The 27,889-nt window shown below is 53.9% G+C and overlaps 1 protein-coding gene across 1 annotated transcript in view; it reads right to left on the bottom strand.

The window, feature by feature from the left end:
- Positions 1-27,312, bottom strand: part of LOC140389178 (uncharacterized) — a 137,298-nt gene extending 109,986 nt beyond the window's left edge. The window contains exons 1-5 of the mRNA XM_072473339.1: positions 26,571-27,312; positions 26,385-26,480; positions 26,040-26,291; positions 22,685-22,707; positions 22,472-22,587 (exon numbers count right to left, since the gene is read on the bottom strand). Coding sequence (XP_072329440.1) covers positions 22,472-22,587; positions 22,685-22,707; positions 26,040-26,291; positions 26,385-26,480; positions 26,571-26,981 — 898 coding nt within the window. The 5' untranslated portion in view covers positions 26,982-27,312. The remainder of the gene's footprint in view (positions 1-22,471; positions 22,588-22,684; positions 22,708-26,039; positions 26,292-26,384; positions 26,481-26,570) is intronic.
- Between the last annotated feature and the right edge of the window lie 577 nt (positions 27,313-27,889).

Below are 27,889 nucleotides of genomic sequence, written 5' to 3'. Positions count from 1 at the left end.
GTGCATTGACTGGTTAGGACAAGGCAAAGGTCTTTAGTTAAAGCTGGTATTGTATTAACCCACAGTCTGAGTATGTTTAAACAGTTAATGATTCAATAAAATAGTGTTGCACTATTTCAAGTGTTGGTGACCTGTATGTGATCCAGAACACCCAACACATCATGATACCAGGAGTTGAGGGATATTAGCACTTCTTAGACCTACCTGCAAGTGATCTGCCTTCCGCCAGCATTCCGTCATTCTGCAACATGGACAACATCAGCCCGCCGCCGCCGCTCCGCTTCGCCGCCGGCTCCCAACCCACCCTTGAGGCTTAATTTGTGAACTTTGTGGACTTATGGGCTTTCTGACTTTTTCTGTTCTTCCGTTTAATCGTTCAAGTGGTTTGTATATAGTGTTCATCTCATTATTCTTGTGACACACTGTTTTTCTGCACCAGGCACCTTCCCATGTAAATAGCTTAGTTTTCATGTACATAGTCCTGGAAATATTTTGCACACACGTAGTCAGGAACATTCACCATACACTATTTATTGCCACGCAGCTACATTTTTTATAAAAGGGGGGATGTCATAATAGACACCAGTATATCATGGTGCAGACACACACTGATGGACACACAGTGGGACCAATCAACACACACAACACCGCAGCCAACCACCAGTGAGAGCACACACACTATATAGACAGGGGGCATCAGAGTTCCCGCTCATTCGAGTAGCAGCTAGCTAGGAGCACAGAGCTCACAGCCTGTAACACAGACATTCACCATGTGCTGAGTGCATCGACTGGTTAGGACAAGGCAAAGGTCTTTAGTTAAAGCTGGTATCGTATTTACCCACAGTTCAAGTATGTTTAAAATAGTTAATCTTGTAATAAAATAGAGTTGCTCCACTTCAAGTGTTGGTGACCTGTATGTGATCCAGAACACCCAACACATCATGATACCAGGGGTGGTTGCGTACTAGCACTTCTTAGACCTACCTACAAGTGATCTGCCTTCCGCCAGCATTCCGTCATCCTGCAACCTGGACAACATCAGCCCGCCGCCGCCGCTCCGCATCGCCGGCAACCTCGGGGCCAACTGGAAGATTTTCAAACAGCGCTTCCAGCTCTTCCTCGAAGCCACGGACAGGGAGGGCGCCTCGGACACCAGAAAGATTGTTCTTCTCCTCTCCACGGCCGGGGACCATGCCATCCACATCGTCCACATCCTCGTCCCCTCAGGGAGTTTCTCTGTTTCTGCCTTGAAATGAGGCCCAACTAATCCCCATCCACCAGCACCCTCCTCCGACCTGGCTCGACCTGTTCTCACGTCGAACAGCTTCTCCACTCATTGCGCTCACCTCCTCCAAATACAATTTGTTGCTATGGGAACAGGTCTGCGTCCAAGTTATGTTTGCACTTTGCAGGAGATGTGCGACTTCTCTTCTTGCAGTCCTGCCCAGACCCCTCCCTTGTTTTTCCAGCAAGTTGGATTGGATTGGATTGGATTTGTTTATTGTCACGTGTACCGAGGTACAGTGAAAAGTATTTTTCTGCGAGCAGCTCAACAAAAAAAATACTTTTCACTGTATCTCGGTACACAGAGATTGGCGGAGGCACCAGTGTCCAGGCGGAGTCGTATTTGGGACCGGTTGACCTTCAGGGTGGCACACCACTCATCGTCTGGATCGATGCTGTATACCGACAGCGGCTGGTGTCTTTGCTTCGGGGACAGCCTGTTTTTCGTTACGACACCGACTCGAAAAGGCGCCTTCAGGTCCTCGGTGTCACTGCTGTGTGGGAGGTAGGAATCGGACTCATTGACCGTGGGTTGAATTGCCCGAACATTCCTGCGAGGCTGGCTGAAGCGGTATGAATTGGAAGGCTGAGCTGCTCGACAGCAGGCAGCATAGTGGGCAAGTCTTCCACATCGTACGCATTGTCGAGATTTTGCGGGGCATTGCCGCTTTAAATGGGCGGAGCCACAGTTGCCGCACGTTGTGACGTCAGCACGTTCGCTGCGCCACCGCGCATGCGTGGTGCGGTCATGCATGGTGCGCGCCTGCGCATTACGTTCTTCCACATCCCCATCCCCCTGTTAGGTGTGTACAAGCGCGGGAGTCCGTGAAAAGCGCGCGAAATGGCCGCCCTCATCCAGGCTGAGGCCCTGGAGGTGCTCAATCACTTGGACCCGTTCTGCCTCATGGGGACCTTGCCGCGCCGTTTCAGTCGCTTGTATATGGGAATACCGACTCGTGGCATTTTCATGTAGAACACAGGGCTCGATGGCGGTCGCTAGGGTGAGTTGCTTTACTTTGAGGAGCTGCTGACGTAGGGGGTCCGACTGAACACCGAAAACTATCTTGTCGCGTATCATGGAGTCGGAGGTGGGCCCGTAGCTGCAAGATTGCGCAAGGATGCGGAGGTGCTTGAGAAAGGATTGGAAAGGTTCATCCTTACCCTGCAAACGCTGCTGCAACACGTAGCGTTCAAAACTTTCATTCACCTCCACGCCGCAGTGAGTGTCAAATTTGAGGAGAACCGTCTTGAACTTCGTCTTGTCTTCGTCATCTGCAAAGGTGAGAGAGTTGAAAATGTGGATGGCATGGTCCCCGGCCGTGGAGAGGAGAAGAACAATCTTTCTGGTGTCCGAGGCGCCCTCCCTGTCCGTGGCTTCGAAGAAGAGCTGGAAGCGCTGTTTGAAAATCTTCCAGTTGGCCCCGAGGTTGCCGGCGATGCGGAGCGGCGGCGGCGGGCTGATGTTGTCCAGGTTGCAGAATGACGGAATGCTGGCGGAAGGCAGATCACTTGCAGGTAGGTCTAAGAAGTGCTAGTATGCAACCACTCCTGGTATCATGATGTGTTGGGTGTTCTGGATCATATAGGTCACCAACACTTGAAGTAGTGCAACACTATTTTATTGAAAGATTAACTATTTAAACATACTTGAACTGTGGGTAAATACGATACCAGCTTTAACTAAAGACCTTTGCCTTGTCCTAACCAGTAGATGCACTCAGCACATGGTGAATGTCTGTGTTGCAGGCTGGGAGCTCTGTGCTCCTAGCTAGCTGCTACTCGAATGAGCGGGAACTCTGATGCCCCCTGTCTTTATAATGCGTGTGCTCTCACTGGTGATTGGCTGCGGTGTTGTGTGTGTTGATTGGTCCCACTGTGTGTCCATCAGTGTGTGTCTGCACCATGATATACTGGTGTATATTATGACAAACGTGTCTATAAAGGGTTGATGTGTTTAAAGGGTTAACAGGTGGGATATTCTATTGTGTGACGTTGATGATGATGTAACAATGACTCTCGTCAGTCATGTGTTCGACTCTCGAGGGAGAGTTTGGAATCATGCCTAAGAGCTACGTGCCTATTCTGTAACCGGTTCAGAAGTAATCCTAATAAACAAGTGTTGAAGCGGATACTAAAGTCTGTCTCCAGTCTGTCTGAGAACCACGTCCCAGACCCAGAGTCCGAGCCAAAGAACCCAATCTCAGAACATGGTGGCAGCTCAGAACAGGCGGGTGTCAATGGCAAAGCCAGCATTTGTTGTCCATCCCTCATATCTACACAGACTAATGGAGCCACTCACTGACACAAACAGTGATGCTCCCTTCGCTAGTTATAGTTAAGTTTGTAAACAGTCAACAGAATCATCTCCCCAAAAAGAAACAGCTGTGTTCCAGCACCACCAGCAAAGTCAGTAATGCAGGACAAATAAATCTCTGGAGACCCGATCTCAACCAGCAGGTGGCGGTGTGGCTCCACGGAAATTAGGATTTTTATGTAAAAAATGTTTTTATTTATTTACCTGAATAAAGATCAAAACAGAGGAACCCTGGAGAGACATTTTTGTAAGGCCCACGAGGAATCCAGCACGAGTTTTAAGGATACAAAGTAATAACGTTTATTTACTGTAACAATATATACATAACAGTAGCAGTAACTTCCCTTGCTACCTTCTCCTTCCTGCTGGTTCCTGAACTGGCCAGCTTATTTATACTAGGAGTTTCTCCGCCCCCCTCATTGGGGAAGTTCATACTCCCACAGGATTGTGGGATAGTCATTAGTCCCCAGCCAATCGTCAGTAGGCAGGTTATAACATCCCTCCCCCCCCAAAGTCCAAGGAATCCACCGAAGACCCTGGCGAAGGAAGGCGTCGGACTCGTTTGGCCGCAGGCCGGACGCCATTTGCACGCGGCGCTGGATCAGGCGGCATGTATCGAGACGGAGACTGGCGCTTCCGTGATGAACGGCGCGATTGTACATCCACGGCCCGTGGACCCGAGGATTCCCCCTCTGATGCATCCTGTGTCTCCATCTCGGAGTCAGAGTCTGCTGCCTCCGTCATGTCAGCGTCTCTATCTCCATTCGGTCCCGTAACGACCTGCGCAGGCTTCGAGTGAGGCACCAGTGGAAGATTTTGAGGACTACCTTCCCTTGTCTCTGGTCTTTGCGGCTGTTGAAATGAGCTCCGGGGGCGGGGAGTCTTTTGAGGGGATGATCTTCTGGACCGGACGTGGTCTACGTGTTTTCGCTGGAGACGACCCTGGGCTTGCACTTGGTAAGATATAAGGCCCGTTTGGCGAAAGATTACACCAGGAACCCATTGGGCACCACCAGCAAAATTCCGCACGAATACTGGGTCACCGGACGCAAACTGCCGAATCGGACGATGCCGAGACAATCCCTGTCCCTGCCGTTCTTGTGTGCGGCGTACTTTTGCACCAATGTCCGGGAAAACCATACTAAGGCGGGTGCGAAGTCTCCGGCCCATTAGGAGTCCTGCGGGAGCTACCCCAGTCACTGCATGGGGGCTGGTCCTGTACGTAAACAAAAAGCGAGCCAGTCTCGTGTCCATTGATCCGGAAGGCTGCTTCTTTAGGCCTCTTTTGAATGTTTGCACTGCACGCTCTGCCAACCCAGTTGAAGCCGGGTGGTAAGGGGCAGTGCGGATATGGCGGATGCCGTTCATCTTTGTAAACCTAGCAAACTCCTGACTCGTGAATGGAGTGCCATTATCCGTGACCAGCACCTCGGGGAGGCCATGCGTACTAAACGATAAACGCATCTTTTCAATTGTTGCGCAGGACGTAGTCCCCTGCATCTTATGCACCTCTAGCCATTTGGACTGGGCGTCAATTAGTAGAAGGAACTTGGATCCCTGAAAAGGGCCTGCGAAATCTGCATGCAAGCGTACCCAAGGCCGCCCTGGCCATTCCCAGTGCTGTAGGGGCACGGCCGGCGGAAGCTTCTGATGCTCCTGGCAAATGGAGCAGTTTTGGGCCACCTTCTCAATGTCGGTGTCGAGGCCTGGCCACCAGACATAACTCCGGGCCAACATTTTCATCTTGGTCACGCCCAGATGCCCATTGTGGAAGTCTGATAATATCAGCTCCTGGCCTTTTTCCGGGACAATCACACGCGTCCCCCACAAGAGGATGCCGTCTTCCACGCTGAACTCTGACAGCTTGGAGGAAAATGCCCGCAACGCGCCTGGGAGCTGTCTATGCTGCCCACCATACAGGACTATGTGCCGAACCTTTGACAGGACTGGCTCCGTCTGGGTCCACTCACGGATCTGTGATGCCGTGACAGGCGAGGTGTCCATAAAATTTAGGGTTCCAACCACCTCACCGGTCGTGGGGGTCGACATGGGGCCGGTCGATAAAGGCAATCGGCTCAGTGCATCGGCATTTGCTATCTGCGTACCTGGTTTGTGCTCCAGAGAACACTCATATGCAGCAAGCAACAAAGCCCAGCGCTGGATCCGTGCAGAAGCAATGGGCGGTATTGGCTTATCCTCTCTGAAGAGTCCCAGCAGGGGCTTATGATCAGTCACGATAGTGAAATGGCGGCCGTACACATACTGGTGGAAGCGTTTCACCGCGAAAACCACTGCCAGGCCCTCCTTCTCGATCTGCGCGTACTTCTTCTCCGCTGCAGTCAATGTGCGGGAGGCGAAAGCTATCGGTCACTCGGCCCCGTTCTCCATCTAGTGGGACAGGACGGCCCCAATACCATACAGGGATGCATCACATGTGACGAGCAAAGGCTTTCCCGGATCATAGTGGGTTAGTAACCCAGATGACGACAATTGTTGCTTTACCCGCCGGAAAGTGGTTTCTTGCGGCTGACCCCAAACCCAGGTGTGATTTTTCTTTAGCAGCAGGTGCAAAGGGGCCAGCGTAGTTGCCAGATTGGGGAGGAACTTCCCGTAATAGTTTACAAGACCGAGAAAAGAACGAAGATGCGAAGTGTCAGTCGGGGTGGGGGCATGTTGAATTGCACGCACCTTCTCTGCGACGGGGTGCAGACCCTCGCGGTCCACCCGATAACCTAGGTAGACTACTTCTTTTGCCTGAAATACGCACTTTGTGTGACGTAAACGGACTCCAGCCTCCGAAAGGCGTCTAAGGACAGCCTCCAGATTTTCCAAATGCTCTTGCTCCGATGTCCCTGTAATCAACACGTCATCTAGGTAGACAGCCACACGTGGTAAACCTCTCAAAATGCCCTCCATAACACGTTGAAAAATTGCACAGGCAGAGGATACTCCAAAGGGCAACCGTGTATATTCATACAGGCCCGGTGTGTGTTAATTGTTACATATGGTCGGGAGGCAGGGTCCCGCTCCAACTGCAGGTAGGCGTGACTCATATCTAATTTTGTGAATGAGAGTCCACCTGCAAGTTTCGCGTAGAGATCCTCTATGCGAGGCATTGGGTCGAGTCGGGAAACTGTATTCACTGTAAGTTTATAGTCGCCACACAAGCGAACTGTGGCATCTGACTTCATTACTGGTACAATTGGTGCTGCCCAGTCAGCAAAACGGACGGGCCTGATAATACCCAAACTCTCCAAACGAGTGAGCTCCCCTTCTACCTTCTCGAGCAAAGCGTAAGGCACTGGGCGCGCCCGGAAATAGCGCGGCGTGGCTCCTGGTTCAACTTGGATACGGGCTACGGCCCCTTTTATTTTCCCCAAACCAGGCTGGAATACCTCTGGGTATCGTCCTAGCACCTCAGTCAACCCTCCAGAAACTGTTTGGAGGATGCGCTGCCATTGCAACCGCAAATGGCGCAACCAGTCCCGACCCAACAGGCTGGGCCCATGGCCACGCACTAGGATAAGTGGGAAACGCCCCTCCTGGCATCCATAGACAACAGGGGTCATTGTAGTTCCTGCAATGTCCAGTGGTTCCCCAGTGTAGGTGGCCAACCTGGCCTGTGAGTCAGTTAATGTAAGGGTCTGTATACCCTGCTTGATGCGGTCGAATGTCCTCTGGGCGATCACGGAGACCGCTGCGCCAGTATCCAACTCCATCTCCAGCGGGTGGCCATTGACCCGTACTGTCACCTTAATGGGGGCCACACGGGGAGCTGCCACACAATGCAGCTGCAGGCAGTCGTCCTCCATCTCCACGTCCTCAGGAGTGGTCGCCACAGGTTCATCCACATGGAAGGTACGGCCTCTGGGCTGGTCCCAGTTACGGCCCCTGGGCTGGTCCCAGTGTCGGTCGGAACGACGGCGCCTCTGGCGTCCCCAGGACCGCCGTCCGCGACGGGGTCGGCGCCTACAAGTCTGACACGGACATGGCTCCTCATCCATTGGCTCTGGCGTCGGTCCGGACGTTGCCTCGCCCAAGGTACCGCAGGAGTGCGGGGGGGACGTTTTTGGGCGGAAAGGGTTGCGCCCCAAGGCATGCACTTCCATTCCCTGTAACTCCTGTACTCCTCGCTCTGCGCTCTCTCGGGACAAGACTATTTGTATTGCCTGTTGAAAAGTCAATGTTGGCTCCGCTGACAACTTTCTCTGGGTTGCTGCATTATTAATATCGCAAACTAAACGGTCGCGTAACATTTCTGACAAGGTCTCACCATAGTCACAGTATTCCGCAATCCCGCGTAACCTGGATAAAAAATCAGCAAGGGATTCTCCAGGGGTCCTCTCAGCGGTATTAAACCAGTAACGCTGGGCTATCGTGGACTGGGTTGGGTTAAAGTGTTGCCCCACTATATTCACAAGTTTGTCAAACGTTTTGGTGTCCGGCGCAGCTGGGTACGTAAGGCTCCTAATCACCCCAAACGTATGCGGCCCGCAGGCGGTGAGCAATATGACCACCTGGCGCTCGTTTTCGGTGATATTGTTTGACCGGAAATAGTAACGCACCCGTTGTGTGTACTGGCTCCAGCTTTCCAGCGCAGCATCAAAAACATCCAAACGTCCGTACAGAGGCAGGTATAATAGAAAACAACTTCCAACCTGTATCCAACAAAAATCCAGGGAGGTGGCTTCAGCAGTGTAGACGACTATTCACTTTTACCTTCGTCGCCAGTTTTGTAAGGGCCACGAAGAATCCAGCACGAGTTTTAAGGATACAAAGTAATAACGTTTATTTACTATAATAATATATACATAACAGTAGCAGTAACTTCCCTTGCTACCTTCTCCTTCCTGCTGGTTCCTGAACTGGCCAGCTTATTTATACTAGGAGTTTCTCCATCCCCCTCATTGGGGAAGTTCATACTCCCATCGGATTGTGGGATAGTCATTAGTCCCCAGCCAATCGTAAGTAGGCAGGTTATAACACCTCTCCACAGACTGGACCTAAAACATAGAACATACAGTGCAGAAGGAGGCCATTCGGCCCATCGAGTCTGCACCGACCCACTTCAGCCCTCACTTCCACCCTATTCCCGTAACCCAATAACCCCTCCTCACCTTATGGCCATTCGAATATCCACCAATGTTCCAGTTATTAAACCAGGAGGATATTCTTATCCTCTCTGTACTCGGAATACACGCTCAGATTTGTGAATTCAGCTCCTGACACACAGCAAGATCCCAAACTGGGAAATCTCACTCTCCCAACCTGGGATTTTCTGAACATTGTCCAGACCGGCTGTGTGGAATTTCCCGATAGGGACTCGGTGTGTGACAGGAACATGGAAGTGGGAAGTCCAGGCTCATGTTTATTTTCCCTCCTTTGTTTCTGATTCAATTCTCTTTCAGTTGTGAAGAAAGGTCCTGCCTGAATTGTCTGATCAGCGATTAAGCATTTTGAGTTGTTGGTATTCCTGCCAGTACCAGGTATCCAGCAGCAGGTGGCGATACTGCGCTGTAAAACTTTACTGACCTTTGTACAGCTCGACATCACCATCGTGTGGCTGAAATCGGCACTACACTGAACTACAAGGGAAAGTTCAAGATATTTAATTTCCTTTTTATTTTAATCCTCTGACGTTTTTATTTGTGTTGTTTTTATTTACAGTCTGATTGGGATTTTACAATTTGCAAATTAACAAACACATTTAGTGACAAACTGTTGTCTGTGGCAGTTTCTGACCCCCAACCCCTGACCTCTGCCCCTGACCCTCAAGTCATTGTGATGTCAGGGATGATGTCACCACCCCGAGGCCCCGCCCCTTTTCCCGATCCGGATCAGAACCGGAGCAGATTCTCAGAAACTCGTTTCCATCCCAAGTCGAGAAGAAAGGATAAAGTTTCTCAGTGAATTTATTCCCGGTGAAGGTGTGGAGATGGGACTTGGTGTCCACGTTGTAAAATGAAACTGTCCCAGACTCATAACTGAGATAAACTCCCACCTTCCCGGGGATCTGACCGACACGGAGACGGGATCCAGGAGAGGAATTTATATAAAACTGATCAACAACCCACCCAATGGTCCAGACTCCAGTCTCTGGGCTCAGACTGACCGGGTCCTTCCTCTCCACAGACTCTGCGGCTACTCCCAGACTCCAGCCCCGATTCCCCGTCACCTCCACCTCCCAGTAATGTCTCCCCGATGTGAATCCCTCTGATCCCAGCACACAGAGCCTGTGTGTAAACCTCTTCCTGGTTTCAGGGCGACGCCTCCAGGTCCGGGTCCATCTCAAACTCTTCAGATCCTCAGACACCTCGAGCCGGGGATTCGCTGTTTCCACATCCAGGGTCACAGAGACTGGGAGAAAAAACAGAAAATTAGAGACTCACCGGGGATCGGGGAGAGACTCACTGGGGATCGGGGAGAGACTCACTGGGGATCGGGGAGAGACTCACTGGGGATTGGGGAGAGACTCACTGGGGATCGGGGAGAGACTCACTGGGGATCGGGGAGAGACTCACTGGGGATTGGGGAGAGACTCACTGGGGATCGGGGAGAGACTCACTGGGGATCGGGGGGAGACTCACTGGGGATCAGGGGGAGACTCACTGGGGATCGGGGAGAGACCCACTGGGGATCGGGGAGAGACTCTCTGGGGATCGGGGAGAGACTCACTGGAGATCGGGGGGAGACTCGCTGGGGATCGGGGAGAGACCCACTGGGGATCGGGGAGAGACTCACTGGGAATCGGGGGGAGACTCACTGGGGATCGGGGGAGACTCACTGGGGATCGGGGGGAGACTCGCTGGGGATCGGGGAGAGACCCGCTGGGGATCGGGGAGAGACTCACTGGGGATCGGGGGGAGACTCACTGGGTATTGGGGGAGACTCACTGGGGATCGGGGAGAGACTTGCTGGGGATCGGGGAGAGACCCACTGGGGATCGGGGAGAGACTCACTGGGGATTTGGGAGAGAGACTCACTGGGGATCGGGGAGAGACTCACGGGGGATCGGGGAGAGACTCGCTGGGGATCGGGGAGAGACCCACTGGGGATCAGGGACAGACTCACTGGGGATCGGGGGGAGAGACTCACTGGGGATCGGGGGAGACTCACTGGGGATTGGGGGGAGACTCACTGGGGATCGGGGGAGAGACTCACTGGGGATCGGGGAGAGACTCACTGGGGATTTGGGAGAGAGACTCACTGGGGATCGGGGAGAGACTCACGAGGGATCGGGGAGAGACTCGCTGGTGATCGGGGAGAGACCCTCTGGGGATCGGGGAGAGACTCACTGGGGATCGGGGGGAGACTCACTGGGTATCGGGGGAGACTCACTGGGGATCGGGGAGAGACTTGCTGGGGATCGGGGAGAGACCCACTGGGGATCGGGGAGAGACTCACTGGGGATTTGGGAGAGAGACTCACTGGGGATCGGGGAGAGACTCACGGGGGATCGGGGAGAGACTCGCTGGGGATCGGGGAGAGACCCACTGGGGATCAGGGACAGACTCACTGGGGATCGGGGGGAGAGACTCACTGGGGATCGGGGGAGACTCACTGGGGATTGGGGGGAGACTCACTGGGGATCGGGGGAGAGACTCACTGGGGATCGGGGAGAGACTCACTGGGGATTTGGGAGAGAGACTCACTGGGGATCGGGGAGAGACTCACGGGGGATCGGGGAGAGACTCGCTGGTGATCGGGGAGAGACCCTCTGGGGATCAGGGGGAGACTCACTGGATATCGGGGGGAGACTCACTGGGGATCAGGGGGGAGACTCACTGGGGATCTGGGAGAGACTCACTGGGGATCGGGGAGAGACTCACTGGGGATCGGGGAGAGACTTGCTGGGCATCGGGGGAGAGACTCACTGGGGATCGGGGAGAGACTCACTGGGGATTGGGGGGAGAGGCTCACTGGGGATCGGGGAGAGACTCACTGGGGATCGGGGAGAGACTCGCTGGGGATCGGGGAGAGACTCGCTGGGGATCGGGGGGAGACTCACTGGGGATCGGGGGGAGACTCACTGGGAATCGGGGGAGACTCACTGGGGATCAGGGGGAGACTCACTGGGGATCGGGGGAGACTCACTGGGGATCAGGGGGAGACTCACTGGGGATCGGGGAGAGAGCCACTGGGGATCAGGGGAGAGACTCACGGGGGATCGGGGGAGACTCACTGGGGATCGGGGGAGACTCACTGGGGATCGGGGAGAGACCCACTGGGGATCGGGGGAGAGACTCACTGGGGATCAGGGGGAGACTCACTGGGGATTGGGGGAGACTCACTGGGGATCGGGGGAGACTCACTGGGGATCGGGGGAGAGACTCACTGGGGATCAGGGGGAGACTCACTGGGGATCGGGGGGGAGACTCACTGAGGATCGGGGGGGAGAGGCTCACTGGGGATCGGGGAGAGACTCACTGGGGATCGGGGAGAGACTCGCTGGGGATCGGGGAGAGGCCAACTGGGGATCGGGGGGAGACTCACTGGGGATCGGGGAGACTCACTGGGGATCAGGGGTAGACTCACTGGGGATCGGGGAGAGTCACTGGGGATCGGGGGAACTCACTGGGGATCAGGGGGAGACTCACTGGGGATCGGGGAGAGACTCACTGGGGATCGGGGGAGAGACTCACTGGGGATCGGGGAGACACTCACTGCGTATCGGGGAGAGACTCACGGGATTGTGGGGAGAGTCTCACTGGGGATCGGGGGAGAGACTCACGGGTTCGGGGGAGAGTCGCACTGGGGATCGTTGGGAGAGTCCCACTGGGGATCGGGGGGAGACTCACTGGGGATCGGGGGGGAGTCTCACTGGGGATCGGGGGGAGACTCACTGGGAATCGGGGAGAGACTGGGGATCAGGGGGAGAGTCACTGGAGATCGGGGGGCGAGACTCACTGGGGATCGGGGGGGAGACTCACTCGGGATCGGGTAGAGACCCACTAGGGATCGGGGAGAGACTCACTGGGGATTTGGGAGAGAGACTCACTGGGGATCGGGGAGAGACTCACGGGGGATTGGGGAGAGACTCGCTGGGGATCGGGGAGAGACCCACTGGGGATCAGGGACAGACTCACTGGGGATCGGGGGGAGAGACTCACTGGGGATCGGGGGAGACTCACTGGGGATTGGGGGGAGACTCACTGGGGATCGGGGGAGAGACTCACTGGGGATCGGGGAGAGACTCACTGGGGATTTGGGAGAGAGACTCACTGGGGATCGGGGAGAGACGCACGGGGGATCGGGGAGAGACTCGCTGGTGATCGGGGAGAGACCCTCTGGGGATCAGGGGGAGACTCACTGGATATCGGGGGGAGACTCACTGGGGATCAGGGGGGAGACTCACTGGGGATCGGGGAGAGACTCACTGGGGATCGGGGAGAGACTCACTGGGGATCGGGGAGAGACTTGCTGGGCATCGGGGGAGAGACTCACTGGGGATCGGGGAGAGACTCACTGGGGATTGGGGGGAGAGGCTCACTGGGGATCGGGGAGAGACTCACTGGGGATCGGGGAGAGACTCGCTGGGGATCGGGGAGAGACTCGCTGGGGATCGGGGAGAGACTCACTGGGGATCGGGGAGAGACTCACTGGGGATCGGGGAGAGACTCACTGGGGATCGGGGGAGACTCACTGGGGATCGGGGAGAGAGACTCACTGCGGATCAGGGGAGAGACTCACTGGGGATCAGGGGAGAGACTCACTGGGGATCGGGGGAGACTCACTGGGGATCAGGGGAGAGACTCACTGGGGATCAGGGAGAGACTCACTGGGGATCGGGGAGAGACTCACTGGGGATCGGGGAGACTCACTGGGGATCGGGGGAGAGACTCACTGGGGATCAGGGGAGAGACTCACTGGGGATCAGGGGGAGACTCACTGGGGATCGGGGAGAGACTCACTGGGGATCGGGGAGACTCACTGGGGATCGGGGGAGAGACTCACTGGGGATCAGGGGAGAGACTCACTGGGGATCGGGGAGACTCACTGGGGATCGGGGAGAGACTCACTGGGGATCGGGGGAGACTCACTGGGGATCGGGGGAGACTCACTGGGGATCGGGGAGAGACCCACTGGGGATCGGGGGAGAGACTCACTGGGGATCAGGGGGAGACTCACTGGGGATCGGGGGAGACTCACTGGGGATCGGGGGAGACTCACTGGGGATCGGGGAGAGAGCCACTGGGGATCGGGGGAGAGACTCACTGGGGATCAGGGGGAGACTCACTGGGGTTCGGGGGGGAGACTCTCTGGGGATCGGGGGAGAGACTCACTGGGGATCGGGGAGAGACTCACTGGGGATTGGCGAGAGAGACTCACTGGGGATCGGGGAGAGACTCATGGGGGATCGGGGAGAGACTCGCTGGGGATCGGGGAGAGACCCACTGGGGATCAGGGGGAGACTCACTGGGGATCAGGGGGAGAATCACTGTGGATCGGGGAGAGACTCACTGGGGATCGGGGAGAGACTCGCTGGGGATCGGGGAGAGACTCACTGGGGATTGGGGGGAGAGGCTCACTGGGGATCGGGGAGAGACTCACTGGGGATCGGGGAGAGACTCGCTGGGGATCGGGGAGAGACTAACTGGGGATCGTGGGGAGACTCACTGGGGATCGGGGGGAGACTCACTGGGGATCGGGGAGACTCACTGGGGATCAGGGGTAGACTCACTGGGGATCGGGGAGAGTCACTGGGGATCGGGGGAACTCACTGGGGATCAGGGGGAGACTCACTGGGGATCGGGGAGAGACTCACTGGGGATCGGGGGAGAGACTCACTGGGGATCGGGGAGACACTCACTGCGTATCGGGGAGAGACTCACGGGATCGTGGGGAGAGTCTCACTGGGGATCGGGGGAGAGACTCACGGGTTCGGGGGAGAGTCGCACTGGGGATCGGTGGGAGAGTCCCACTGGGGATCGGGGGGAGACTCACTGGGGATCGGGGGGGAGTCTCACTGGGGATCGGGGGGAGACTCACTGGGAATCGGGGAGAGACTGGGGATCAGGGGGAGAGTCACTGGGGATCGGGGGGCGAGACTCACTGGGGATCGGGGGGGGAGACTCACTCGGGATCGGGTAGAGACCCACTAGGGATCGGGGGAGACTCACTGGGGATCGGGGAGAGACTCACTGGGGATCGGGGGAGACTCACTGGGGATCAGGGGGAGACTCACTGGGGATCGGGGAGACTCACTGGGGATCAGGGGGAGACTCACTGGGGATCGGGGAGAGACTCACTGGGGATCGGGGGAGAGACTAACTGGGGATCGGGGAGACACTCACTGGGGAGCGGGGGGAGAGACTTACTGGGTTTCGGGGGGGAGAGACTCACTGGGGATCGGGGGAGAGGCTCACTGGGGATCGGGAGGGAGACTCACTGGGGATCGGAGGAGACCCACTAGGGATCAGGGGGAGACTCACTGGGGATCGGGGGGAGACTCACTGGGGATCGGGGGAGACTCACTGGGGATCAGGGGGAGACTCACTGGGGATCGGGGAGACTCACTGGGGATCAGGGGGAGACTCACGGGTTCGGGGAGAGACTCACTGGGGATCGGGGGAGAGACTAACTGAGGATCGGGGTGACACTCACTGCAGATCGGGGAGAGACTGGGGATCAGGTGGAGAGTCACTGGGGATCGGCGGGCGAGACTCACTGGGGATCGGGGGGAGAGACTCACTGGGCATCGGGGAGGAGACTCACTGGGCATCGGGAGGAGAGACTTACTGGGTTTCGGGGGGGAGAGACTCACTGGGGATCGGGGAGAGACTCACTGGGGATCGGGGAGAGACTCACTGGGGATCGGGGGAGACTCACTGGGGATCGGGGAGAGAGACTCACTGCGGATCAGGGGAGAGACTCACTGGGGATCAGGGGAGAGACTCACTGGGGATCGGGGGAGACTCACTGGGGATCAGGGGAGAGACTCACTGGGGATCAGGGAGAGACTCACTGGGGATCGGGGAGAGACTCACTGGGGATCGGGGAGACTCACTGGGGATCGGGGGAGAGACTCACTGGGGATCAGGGGAGAGACTCACTGGGGATCAGGGAGAGACTCACTGGGGATCGGGGAGAGACTCACTGGGGATCGGGGAGACTCACTGGGGATCGGGGGAGAGACTCACTGGGGATCAGGGGAGAGACTCACTGGGGATCGGGGAGACTCACTGGGGATCGGGGAGAGACTCACTGGGGATCGGGGGAGACTCACTGGGGATCGGGGGAGACTCACTGGGGATCGGGGAGAGACCCACTGGGGATCGGGGGAGAGACTCACTGGGGATCAGGGGGAGACTCACTGGGGATCGGGGGAGACTCACTGGGGATCGGGGGAGACTCACTGGGGATCGGGGAGAGAGCCACTGGGGATCGGGGGAGAGACTCACTGGGGATCAGGGGGAGACTCACTGGGGTTCGGGGGGGAGACTCTCTGGGGGTCGGGGGAGAGACTCACTGGGGATCGGGGAGAGACTCACTGGGGATTGGCGAGAGAGACTCACTGGGGATCGGGGAGAGACTCATGGGGGATCGGGGAGAGACTCGCTGGGGATCGGGGAGAGACCCACTGGGGATCAGGGGGAGACTCACTGGGGATCAGGGGGAGAATCACTGTGGATCGGGGAGAGACTCACTGGGGATCGGGGAGAGACTCGCTGGGGATCGGGGAGAGACTCACTGGGGATTGGGGGGAGAGGCTCACTGGGGATCGGGGAGAGACTCACTGGGGATCGGGGAGAGACTCGCTGGGGATCGGGGAGAGACTAACTGGGGATCGTGGGGAGACTCACTGGGGATCGGGGGGAGACTCACTGGGGATCGGGGAGACTCACTGGGGATCAGGGGTAGACTCACTGGGGATCGGGGAGAGTCACTGGGGATCGGGGGAACTCACTGGGGATCAGGGGGAGACTCACTGGGGATCGGGGAGAGACTCACTGGGGATCGGGGGAGAGACTCACTGGGGATCGGGGAGACACTCACTGCGTATCGGGGAGAGACTCACGGGATCGTGGGGAGAGTCTCACTGGGGATCGGGGGAGAGACTCACGGGTTCGGGGGAGAGTCGCACTGGGGATCGGTGGGAGAGTCCCACTGGGGATCGGGGGGAGACTCACTGGGGATCGGGGGGGAGTCTCACTGGGGATCGGGGGGAGACTCACTGGGAATCGGGGAGAGACTGGGGATCAGGGGGAGAGTCACTGGGGATCGGGGGGCGAGACTCACTGGGGATCGGGGGGGGAGACTCACTCGGGATCGGGTAGAGACCCACTAGGGATCGGGGGAGACTCACTGGGGATCGGGGAGAGACTCACTGGGGATCGGGGGAGACTCACTGGGGATCAGGGGGAGACTCACTGGGGATCGGGGAGACTCACTGGGGATCAGGGGGAGACTCACTGGGGATCGGGGAGAGACTCACTGGGGATCGGGGGAGAGACTAACTGGGGATCGGGGAGACACTCACTGGGGAGCGGGGGGAGAGACTTACTGGGTTTCGGGGGGGAGAGACTCACTGGGGATCGGGGGAGACTCACTGGGGATCAGGGGGAGACTCACTGGGGATCGGGGAGACTCACTGGGGATCAGGGGGAGACTCACTGGGGATCGGGGAGAGACTCACTGGGGATCGGGGGAGAGACTAACTGGGGATCGGGGAGACACTCACTGGGGAGCGGGGGGAGAGACTTACTGGGTTTCGGGGGGGTGAGACTCACTGGGGATCGGGGGAGAGACTCACGGGGGATCGGGGGAGACTCACTGGAGATCGGGGGCGACTCACTGGGGATCAGGGGGAGACTCACTGGGGATCGGGGGGAGACTCACTGGGGATCGGGGGAGACTCACTGGGGATCAGGGGGAGACTCACTGGGGATCGGGGAGACTCACTGGGGATCAGGGGGAGACTCACGGGTTCGGGGAGAGACTCACTGGGGATCGGGGGAGAGACTAACTGAGGATCGGGGTGACACTCACTGCAGATCGGGGAGAGACTGGGGATCAGGGGGAGAGTCACTGGGGATCGGCGGGCGAGACTCACTGGGGATCGGGGGGAGAGACTCACTGGGCATCGGGGAGGAGACTCACTGGGCATCGGGAGGAGAGACTTACTGGGTTTCGGGGGGGAGAGACTCACTGGCGATCGGGCAGAGACTCACTGGGGATTGGGGGGGGACTCACTGGGGATCGGGGGAGAGTCTCAGTAGGGATCGGGGGAGACTTACTGGGGATCGGGGGAGACTCACTGGGGATAGGGAGGAGACTCACTGGGGATCGGGGGAGAGTGACTGGGGATCGGGGGAGTCTCACTGGGGATCGGGGGGAGAGACTCACTGCGGATTGGGGAGAGGCTCACTGGGGATCGGGGAGAGACTCACTGGTGATCGGGGGAGAGACACACTGGGGATCGGGGGAGAGACTCACTGGGGATCGGGGGGAGAGACTCACTCGGGATCGGGGAGATACTCACTGGGGCTCGGGGGGGAGACTCACTGGGGATCAGGGGGAGAGTCACTGGGGATCGGGGGAGACTCACTGGGGATCAGGGCGAGAGTCACTGGGGATCGGCGAGGCTCACTGGGGATCGGGGGGAGAGACTCACTGGGGATCGGGGGAGAGACACACTGGGGATCGGGGGAGAGACTCACTGGGGATCGGGGGAGAGACTCACTGGGGATCGGGGAGATACTCACTGGAGATCGGCGGGGAGACTCACTGGGGATCAGGGGGAGAGTCACTGGGGATCGGGGGAGACTCACTGGGGATCGGGGGGAGAGACTCACTGGGGATCGGGGGAGAGACTCACAGGTTCGGGGGAAAGACTTACTGGGGATCGGGGGAGAGTCACTGGGGATCGGGGAGAGACTATGTGTGCGTGTGTGTAACTGTGTGTGTGTGTGTAAATGTGTGTGTGTGTGTGCATGTAACTGTGTGTGTGTGTAACTGTGTGTGTGTGTGTGTGTAACTGTGTATGTGTGTGTGCAACTGTGTGTAAGTGTGTGTGAAACTGTGTGTGTGTGTGTGTATAACTGCGTAACTATGTGTGTGTAACTGTGTGTGGGGGTGGGTGTGAAACTGTGTGTGTGTAACGGTGTGGGTGTGTGAAACTGTGTGTGTGTGTAACTGTGTGCGTGTAACTGTGTGTGCGTGTGTGTGTAACTATGTATGTGTATAACTGTGTGTGTGCGTGTAACTGTGTTTGCGTGTAACTGTGTGTGTGTAACTGTGTGTATGTGTGTGTAACTGTGTGTGTGTGTAACTGCGTGTGTGTAACTGTGTGTGTAACTGTGTGCGTGTGTGTAACTGTGTGTGGGTGGGTGTAACTGTGTGTGTGTAACTGTGTGTGTAACTGTGTGTGTGTGTAACTGTGTGTGTGTGTGTGTGTGGAACCTTGTGTGCGTCGGTGTGTGTGGGTGTGTGTGTAACTGTGTGTGTGTAATTGTGTGCAGTGTGTGTAACTGTGCGTGTGTAACTGTGTATGTGTGTAACTTTGTGTGTAACTGTGTGTAACTGTGCGTGTGTCTAACTGTGTGTGTGTAATTGTGTGTGTATGTAACTGTGTGTGTGTGTAACTGTGTGTGTGTGTAACTGTGTGTGTGTGTCTGCAACTCTGTGTGTGTAACTGTGTGTGTGTGTGTGTGTCTGTAACTGTGCGTGTGTCACTGTGTGTGTGTAACTGTGTGTGTGTGTGTAACTTTGTGTGTGTCGGTGTGTGTCTGGGTGTGTGTGTCTAATTGTGTGCATGTGTATGTAACTGTGCGTGTGTAACTGTGTGTGTGTGTAACTTTGTGTGTAACTGTGTGTGTGTCTAACTGTGTGTGTGTAATTGTGTGTGTATGGAACTGTGTGTGCGTGTAACTGTGTGTGTGTAACTGCGTGTGTATGTAACTGTGTGTGTGTGTCTGCAACTGTGTGTGTGTAACTGTGTGTGTGTGTCTGTGTCTGTAACTGTGCGTGTGTAACTGTGTGTGTGTGTAACTTTGTGTCTAACTGTGTGTGTGTAACTGTGTGTGTGTCTTACTCTGTGTGTAACTGTGTGTAATTGTGTATGTAACTGTGTGTGCGTGTAACTGTGTGTGTAACTGTGTGTGTTTGTGTGTGTGTGTCTGTAACTGTGTGTGTGTGTGTGTCTGTAACTGTGTGTGTGTGTGTCTGTAACTGTGTGTGTGTGTGTGTGTGTGTAAAACTGTGGGGTGTGTATAACTGTGTGTGTCTGTAACTGTGTGTGTGTGTGTAACTGTGTGTGTTTGTGTGTGTGTGTCTGTAACTGTGTGTGTGTGTGTGTATGTAACTGTGTGTGTGTATGTCTGTAACTGTGTGTGTGTGTGTGTAAAACTGTGGGGTGTGTGTAACTGTGTGTGTCTGTACCTGTGTGTGTGTGTAACTGTGTGTGTGTGTAACTGTGTGTGTCTGTAACTGTGTGTGTGTGTGTCTGTAACTGTGTGTGTGTGTGTGTGTGTAAAACTGTGGGGTGTGTGTAACTGTGTGTGTCTGTAACTGTGTGTGTGTAACTGTGTGTGTGTGTAACTGTGTGTGTGTGTAACTATGTGTGTAACTGTGTGTGTGTGTAACTGTGTGTGTGTAACTGTGTGTGTGTGTGTCTGTAACTGTGTGTAACTGTGTGTGTGTGTAACTGTGTGTCTGTAACTGTGTGTGTGTGTGTGTAACTGTGTGTGTAACTGTGTGTGTGTGTAACTGTGTGTGTAACTGTGTGTGTGTGTAACTGTGTGTGTGTGTGTAACTGTGTGTGTGTGTAACTGTGTGTGTAACTGTGTGTGTGTGTAACTGTGTGTGTGTATGTAACTGTGTGTGTAACTGTGTGTGTGTGTAACTGTGTGTGTGTAACTGTGTGTGTGTGTAACTGCGTGTGTGTAACTGTGTGTGTGTGTGTGTAACTGTGTGTGTGTAACTGTGTGTCTGTGTGTGTAACTGTGTGTCTGTAACTGTGTGTGTGTGTGTGTAACTGTGTGTGTAACTGTGTGTGTGTGTAACTGTGTGTGTAACTGTGTGTGTGTGTGTAACTGTGTGTGTGTAACTGTGTGTGTGTGTAACTGTGTGTGTGTGTGTGTAACTGTGTGTGTGTAACTGTGTGTGTGTGTGTAACTGTGTGTGTGTGTGTGTAACTGTGTGTGTGTAAAACTGTGTGTGTGTGTGTAACTGTGTGTGTGTAAAACTGTGTGTGTGTGTAACTGTGTGTGTGTGTGTAACTGTGTGTGTGTGTGTGTGTAACTGTGTGTGTGTGTGTGTGTGTGGGTGTGTGTGGGGTGTGGGTGACATCAACAAAATAAACAAATCTCTTCTCAAATTTAGATGAAGATCTCAACACCGAGATATTTCCGTTCTGCTCCGTGGAAACAAATATGGGGGATTCTCGGCTTCACGGCACCGGAAGTGCGATTGGGCGGAGAATCGGGCGTAATGCACAAATCGAGGTTTGTGCCCGGCACTGATTCCGACGCCAGGCTCCAGTCCCTCCCTGGCGGTGAAATCAAAGTTTGTGCCCTGCAGCGGGCCCATGTAACACCCTCATTTACATAGAGTTAAATCTAATCAGCGGATTGGACACAGTATGCTCCGCCCTTCCACGATGCTCCGCCCCTCTCAGGCAGAAGTCACGCGGGTGTGAATTAGTGCAAGTATTTACAAACGGGGACTGGGCTCCATGGCTGCTGAGGGGCAGAGAGAGGGGAAAAACCCTGTTGTGTTATGTTGTTAACCCTGTGGGCTCCACATATGGGCCATTGTGTGGCTTCACCCACAGGGGGATATGTTGGGGCATGTACGGGCTCTGCCCATGGCTCCTCCCCTTGAAAGGAAGTATAAAGAGCAGCTGACCTGCAGGCGGTTTCCACTATTGTTCCAGTCGCAGGCAGGCACTGTTCTAAGCTGATTAAAACCACGGTTTACTTCGCCTCGTGTCTTTGAGTGAATTGATGGTCACATCACACTGCTAGCTGACAAGGGCACTGCCAGGCTGTCACTGCCAATGTGCCAAGCTGCCATTTTCTGTATGCTGGTGATCAGGCTGGGGGCGTCCAGCGTGTGTGTTGCGGGGGGAGCTGGGGACCCTCCCAAAGTGAGATGGTGCTTGGGAGGGGGGGGGGGGGGGGGTGTTGGGGTGGCGTCGGTGGCCTGGGAGATCGGGATATCATTTTAAAATAGCGTCCCGACCTCTCGCTGCAGTGAGCAGTTCGGACGAGCGGAGCTCCTCACTGCACAAAACGGGGCGATGAGCGGCCTCGGCCCCGCGTTCCCCACAGGCATCTTACCCAACGTGGGGGGCGTTTTATCGCCATGTGTTTCTCGGCACTGCGAGCGCCGGGAAACACGCGGTTAAATACGGTCACTCCGGGATTTTCGGGGAGGAAAGGTTCAACTGGGAGTGGCGGAGTTTCCACTTGCTGAAGTTTGTAAAGTATGGATGGGTTCTGGAGACAGAGCTTCATCTGAGAGTTCCTGTATTGGTGATGTTTGGGGAGCCGACAGTTTCAGCTGACCGAGCTGAGAATGATGTTTAGAAAGTGGATTAGGTGCATGAATCAGACTTTAATTCCAATCAGGACCATTTTTATCCTCATTTCTTTATAACAAAGCTCTTAAACATTCTCTCTGCCGACGGATTCTCCGTTGCGCCGGCAGCGCTCCCGCGCCCACGGGTTTCCCGGCGGTGTGGGGTGGCCACAATGGGTAATCCCATTGGCAGGTGGCAGAGGCGGAGAATCCCGCTGCCAGTGAGGGCCCCTGCCCAGGAAAAGGGGGCTGGCGGACCGGAGAATCCCGCCCGGTGTCTTTGATATTTATATGGATAATGATTGAAATATAAGATATAAATCAGGATAGAGGAACTTATCTGAGTTTTACCAGGGTTAATGACATCCAGCATTTCTCTCCACATTGAGAACTGTACAAGGCTGTTGTATTTTCCGGTGGACAGGACATCATCTGCTAGTGACAGCTTTTTATCCTCATCGCTAATCCTGTAAATATTAAAGAGTTGATTATAAATTGGCCATAAACACTTTGCTGAGTAATTTTACCAACTTGCCCTGAGTTTCAGTAAAGTTCATGTCCTACCTCCTCTTCCGAGATGCTTCCTCCTGAAATAAACAAAACACAAATCTGAGTTGACAGAGACGGACTGTCCATATCCAGAAAGCAGAAATGACCCTCACATTGTTACAAGCTGCTGAGAATTGTCAATTCCCATTGCTGCAGACATGGAATAGAAAGAGGATGTTCCACAAAGGATATTGAAGCACAGGAGAAAGTATCAGAAAGATTGACAGCAACTGAGAGGCTTCAACTAACAGCAAAGATTGATCAACTTTACTGTAGAAAAGAGAAGACCTGATAGAGATCTTTCAAATGATGAAAAGGGGTCGGGCTTGATAGATTCAGTGAAGATGTTTACACTGTAGAGAATCCAGAAATAGGGATAGAAACATAAGATATGTCATGATATAGTAGCACGGTAGCACAAGTGGCTAGCACAGTGGCGTCACAGCGCCAGGGTCCCTGGTTCGATTCCCCACTGGGTCACTAACTGTGCGGACCCTGCACGTTCTCCCCGTGTCTGCGTGGGTTTCCTCCGGGTGCTCCGGTTTCCTCCCACAGTCCAAAGACGTGCAGGTTAGGTGGATTGGCCATGCTAAATTGCCCTTAGTGTCCAAAAAGGTTTGTGGGGGGTTATTGGGTTATGGGATTAGAGTGGAAGTGAGGGCTTAAGTGGGTCGGTGCAGACTCGATGGGCCGAATGGCCTCCTTCTGCACAGTATGTTCTAAGGACCCGCGACAACGCAGAATCGCCGAGCAGAAACTTATAGCCAAGTTCCGCACACATGAGTGCGGCCTCAACCGGGACCTGGGATTCATGTCGCATTACATTCATCCCCCACCATCTGGCCTGCGAAATCCTACCAACTGTCCTGGCTTGATGCAATTCACACCTCTTTAACCTGGGGTTACCCCATCTCTGGATCTGTAAAGATTTAATCACCTGCTAATGGTCGCATTCCTAGCATTGTTTGGCATCTTTGAATTTGTCCATATATGTGTTTCTGGGACAGACCTCTTCATTCACCTGAGGAAGGAGCAGCGCTCCGAAAGCTAGTGACATCGAAACAAACCTGTTGGACTTTAACCTGGTGTTGTAAGACTTCGTACTGTGTTCTATGATATGCAAACATGCAGCTAATGAACACATAGAATTTGGACACGACCAATGAGCAGTCAGGACACTGAGGGGTGGTATCTCACTATAAAAGGGATGAGGCACTCACACCCCGCCTCTTTCCACAGACCAACATCTACAGAGTGAGACAGGGTGTATCCTCAGCATCACACCCCAGCACGTGGCTTAGAGCAAGGCTGGTTCAGTTAGACCGAGTTACTACATTTAGATTAGCAGAGAGTCGAACCTCATTGAGAACTGTGCTAATAGTTCAATAAAACACATTGAACTCACTTCAAAGTTTGGAGCAACTTTTACTCAAAATTGCATCAAGTGGCAGCTTGTGTTCGTCCAAATTACATAACGCAACCATAAAGTTACAAATAAATCCAATCGGGAGTTCAGGAGAAACTTCTTTGCCGAGAGAGTGATGGGAATGTGGAACTCACTGTCACACGGGGTGGAATTTACTCCAGTCTGTCACAGCAGCGAGCATGGTGTCCGGACACAGGGAATCACACGAGAGGACACGGCTCAGTCTGTCGATGGCAGGAAAACCTCCCGGGATTAAGTCAGAGTCGGGAAGGGGTCAATGCACCGGACTAGCGGCAGGAAGTTAATTAGTCTCCTTAATGAGTCTGTGAAGCCAGTTTAAACCTGATTCCAACATCATTAACTGCTGCTTTTCCAATTCAGTTTAAATCCCATGGGTTGGATTTTATGAGGATCCCACTTCCCGCGATCGGGAACGCCGTGACCCTGGGATTGAAAATGACTGTGTATAGAGATTGAAAGGTGCTGAGCACTGACCCTCCAGCAGGATGGCTTCAGGAAGTGTGTTTGTGATATTCCGATAAGAATCATCATTAAAAGGACAAGATCCAAGGGTCTGGCACTGCAGCCAAGAAGGAGGGTCAAGAACGGTCAACCTGGCTCCCGGGCCTACAATTCACACCAGAAGGAGCAGCCGGGTGGGGAATTGTAATTTATCAGCCAAATCCGAGGGGGATTGGGGCTGAGGTTTTAAAATAACTTAAGGGTAACAACCAACGGTAGCATTGTGGATAGCACAATTGCGTCACAGCTCCAGGGTCCCATGTTCGATTCCAGCTTGGGTCACTGTCTGTGCGGAGTCTGCACATCCTCCCCGTGTGTGCGTGGGTTTCCTCCGGGTGCTCCGGTTTACTCCCACAGTTCAAAGATGTGCAGGTTAGGTGGATTGGCCATGATAAATTGCCCTTAGTTGCCCTAGTGTTGGGTGGGGTTACTGGGTTATGGGGACTGGGTGGAGGTGTTGACCTTGGGGAGGGTGCTCTTTCCAAAAGCCGGTGCAGACTCGATGGGCCGAATGGCCTCCTTCTGCACTGTAAATTCTATGGTAATCTATGATGAAACCAAATCCTGGGGGGATTTGGGTTTGAATTGAGGAACGTTTGGGCTGAAATGTGGGGTTTTGTCTGTGGATTTTCAGGAGAGGCTTTTTAATAAGTTGTGGTGATTTGTGTGTTTATGTGGAAGCCGAGGTTAAATTGTGGAGGGATTTAAATTGGAAAACCAATTAAATGCTGTGTGATGTGATTTACACTATTTACAGCTCTTTGTATTCGGGTGTTGGGAGTGTTTTCACTAAACAACAAGTTTGTGGTTGAGCCAATCCCCGTGTCTGTGTAATTTTGTTCTTTATAAAATCCTCAAGTCAAGAACCATCAGTCAGAGGAAACGGGAGCGTGAACCTCTTACAGTCCCTCAATCAGGTACACAGTGCAACTGAACAAGGGCATTCCCGCTACATCCTCAATCCCACCACCTCCCCCTCACCCCCTCCCAGAATCCCAACAGGGTTTGATTTTCAGGCTTCCCGTATTGTGAGACCCCTGCTCATTGCTGAGGGAATACCAGTGACAGCAGGATGAGAACATTCATTGCCCTGTGAAGGGGCTGAATTGGTTACAGGAAGGCTGTCCCACAAGACTTACCACCACGGACTTAATCTGTGTAGAGATGGAAAGACAACAGAAACTCCACACAGTGTCATTCCCCATGTCCCCTTCCACTCACCCCACACCCTGACTAAATGTACCCTGGGGGGAACAGCATTAAATTCCACCCACCCAGGGAAAGCCAGGGGTACATTTAAGGAGAAGCTGGATACAGATGAGGGAGAAAGGAACAGAAGGATATATTGACAGGGAAATGAAGTAGGATGGGAGGAGGCTCGTGTGGATCATGTTGTGACTGTGAACTTTCACTGAACTAAACTGAAATATAATCCCTCACCTTCAGAAATCTCACTCCGTCTTTTTGTTCCAACTGGTTTTCCAACTTTGAGAGTTTCTCCTGAATAGAATTTAAATTCTCCTGAATTTCACAAAGATTTTCCTCCATTGGTTTTAGAATTTTTTCCTCTTCTTCCCTGAGATCTCGGATGAAACGCTGCTCTTTCTCAGTGAGAATCTGGTGCATTTTAGTGAACTCGGATGTGATGTGACTCTGCAGACTGACCGACTGTTTCTACAAGAAGAAACATTAAAAATAATATGTTTCTGTGATATAAACAACAAAATAATGGATTAAATTTGGAAGCTCAGCTCAGGGAGACTTTACCCTAATTTGGGAAATCTTCTGTTTCTGCTGCTGCTCCATTTCGAGAACCGTCGATTTCTTCTCTGTGAGAGAATCGAAGGAAGATTTCACCCCATCCTGGGATTGGGAGAGAAAATCAGAAAATAAAAGTGTTAGATCCTGAAAATGTGATCAGATAATCAGGTGATCAAATCTGTTCCCTTTTACCTTGTAGATTTCAACAGCCTCTTTAATCGGGATGAAGCGGTGTTCTCTGTGTTCCCGCGAATCTCTACAAATCAGACAGATCAATTTCTTGTCAGTTTCACAAAACAGCTTCAGTTCTTCCTGATGTTCCTCACAGTGAAGTTTACTTTCCTTCTCTTTCCCATTCAGCTTTAATTTTCGAGCTTTCTCAGCCAGATTCACTAAGATCCGATTGGCCCTGAGGATTCTTTCTGGAAACTCCTGTCTACATTCCGGGCAGGAGTTTCTCTCCTTCTTTTCCCAACACTGGGTGATACAGGAGCGGCAGAAGTTGTGTCCACACTCCAGTGAAACCGGATCAGTGAAGAAATCAAGACAAATGGAACAAATTAAATCCTCGGACAAACTTTCTTCCTGCTGTCTGGAAGCCATGTTCACACTCAGCACTTCCTGATTCAAACCACTTTCAGTTCCAATGTTCCTGCTCCGCTGCTGAACATATTCAGTTCAGTAATTCCCTCATGACGTTCACTGCAATACTCACGGAATTCACCTGAGGAAGGAGCAGTGCTCTGACAGCGAGCAATTCGAAACAAACCTGTTGGACTTTAACCTGGTGTCAGCCTTCTTACTGTGCCCACCCCAGTCCAACGCCGGCATCTCCACATCAAGGAATTATTGTTATTTGCTGCTCTCGGTCCTGCCCACTTTGAGAGCTGGAGACAAAACCCGGAGCAGAATCAAGAGTAAACAGGATTAGAGGGAGCAACAGGGAATAATTGAACCCAGGCGATGGGAGTGAAGGTCTGTTGGTGGTGGGGGTGGGTGGAGAGAGGATGGGAGGAGGTGGGGATTGTGTCCTGTGAGTGACTGGCAGCCTGCTGCTCTCCTTCATATACTTCTGTCTCAAAGCAGCCCCAGGCACGGATGGTCAAGTTGTGTTTTACTTTGTGGGAAACACAAACTGAAACATATTGTCCAGCTCCTCCTGACCTGTCCCTTTACGTAAACCCAGCCTGACTCCAACTCAAGTTGGATGTTTGGTATTTATTTGTTATGAATTTTGACTGAAACTTATATCACTGTGAAAATGACGATTTTTTGATAAAAATCAGCTTTGGAGAATTACAAGGTTGTCTGAATTTTTTCCAAGAATAATATTTGATTTAAAAGCGAGTCTGAAATGTCTCTGGTGCTGGCTGACTCCTCCCCCGGCCCTCAGGGCTTTTCATACTGATGCTGGGGGTGTTGGTTGAGTTGATTTGTTGAACAAGCTGCACAGTGAGTGTATTGAAGTGGGTGAGGTTTGTACAGAGCCGCTCTCTGCTCTGAGGCAGCTA

Source organism: Scyliorhinus torazame, chromosome 14 (assembly GCF_047496885.1).
Source record: "Scyliorhinus torazame isolate Kashiwa2021f chromosome 14, sScyTor2.1, whole genome shotgun sequence".
NCBI lineage: Eukaryota > Metazoa > Chordata > Chondrichthyes > Carcharhiniformes > Scyliorhinidae > Scyliorhinus > Scyliorhinus torazame.
Note: the sequence above shows the minus strand (reverse complement) of the source record. Positions and strands in the feature narration are given on the sequence as shown.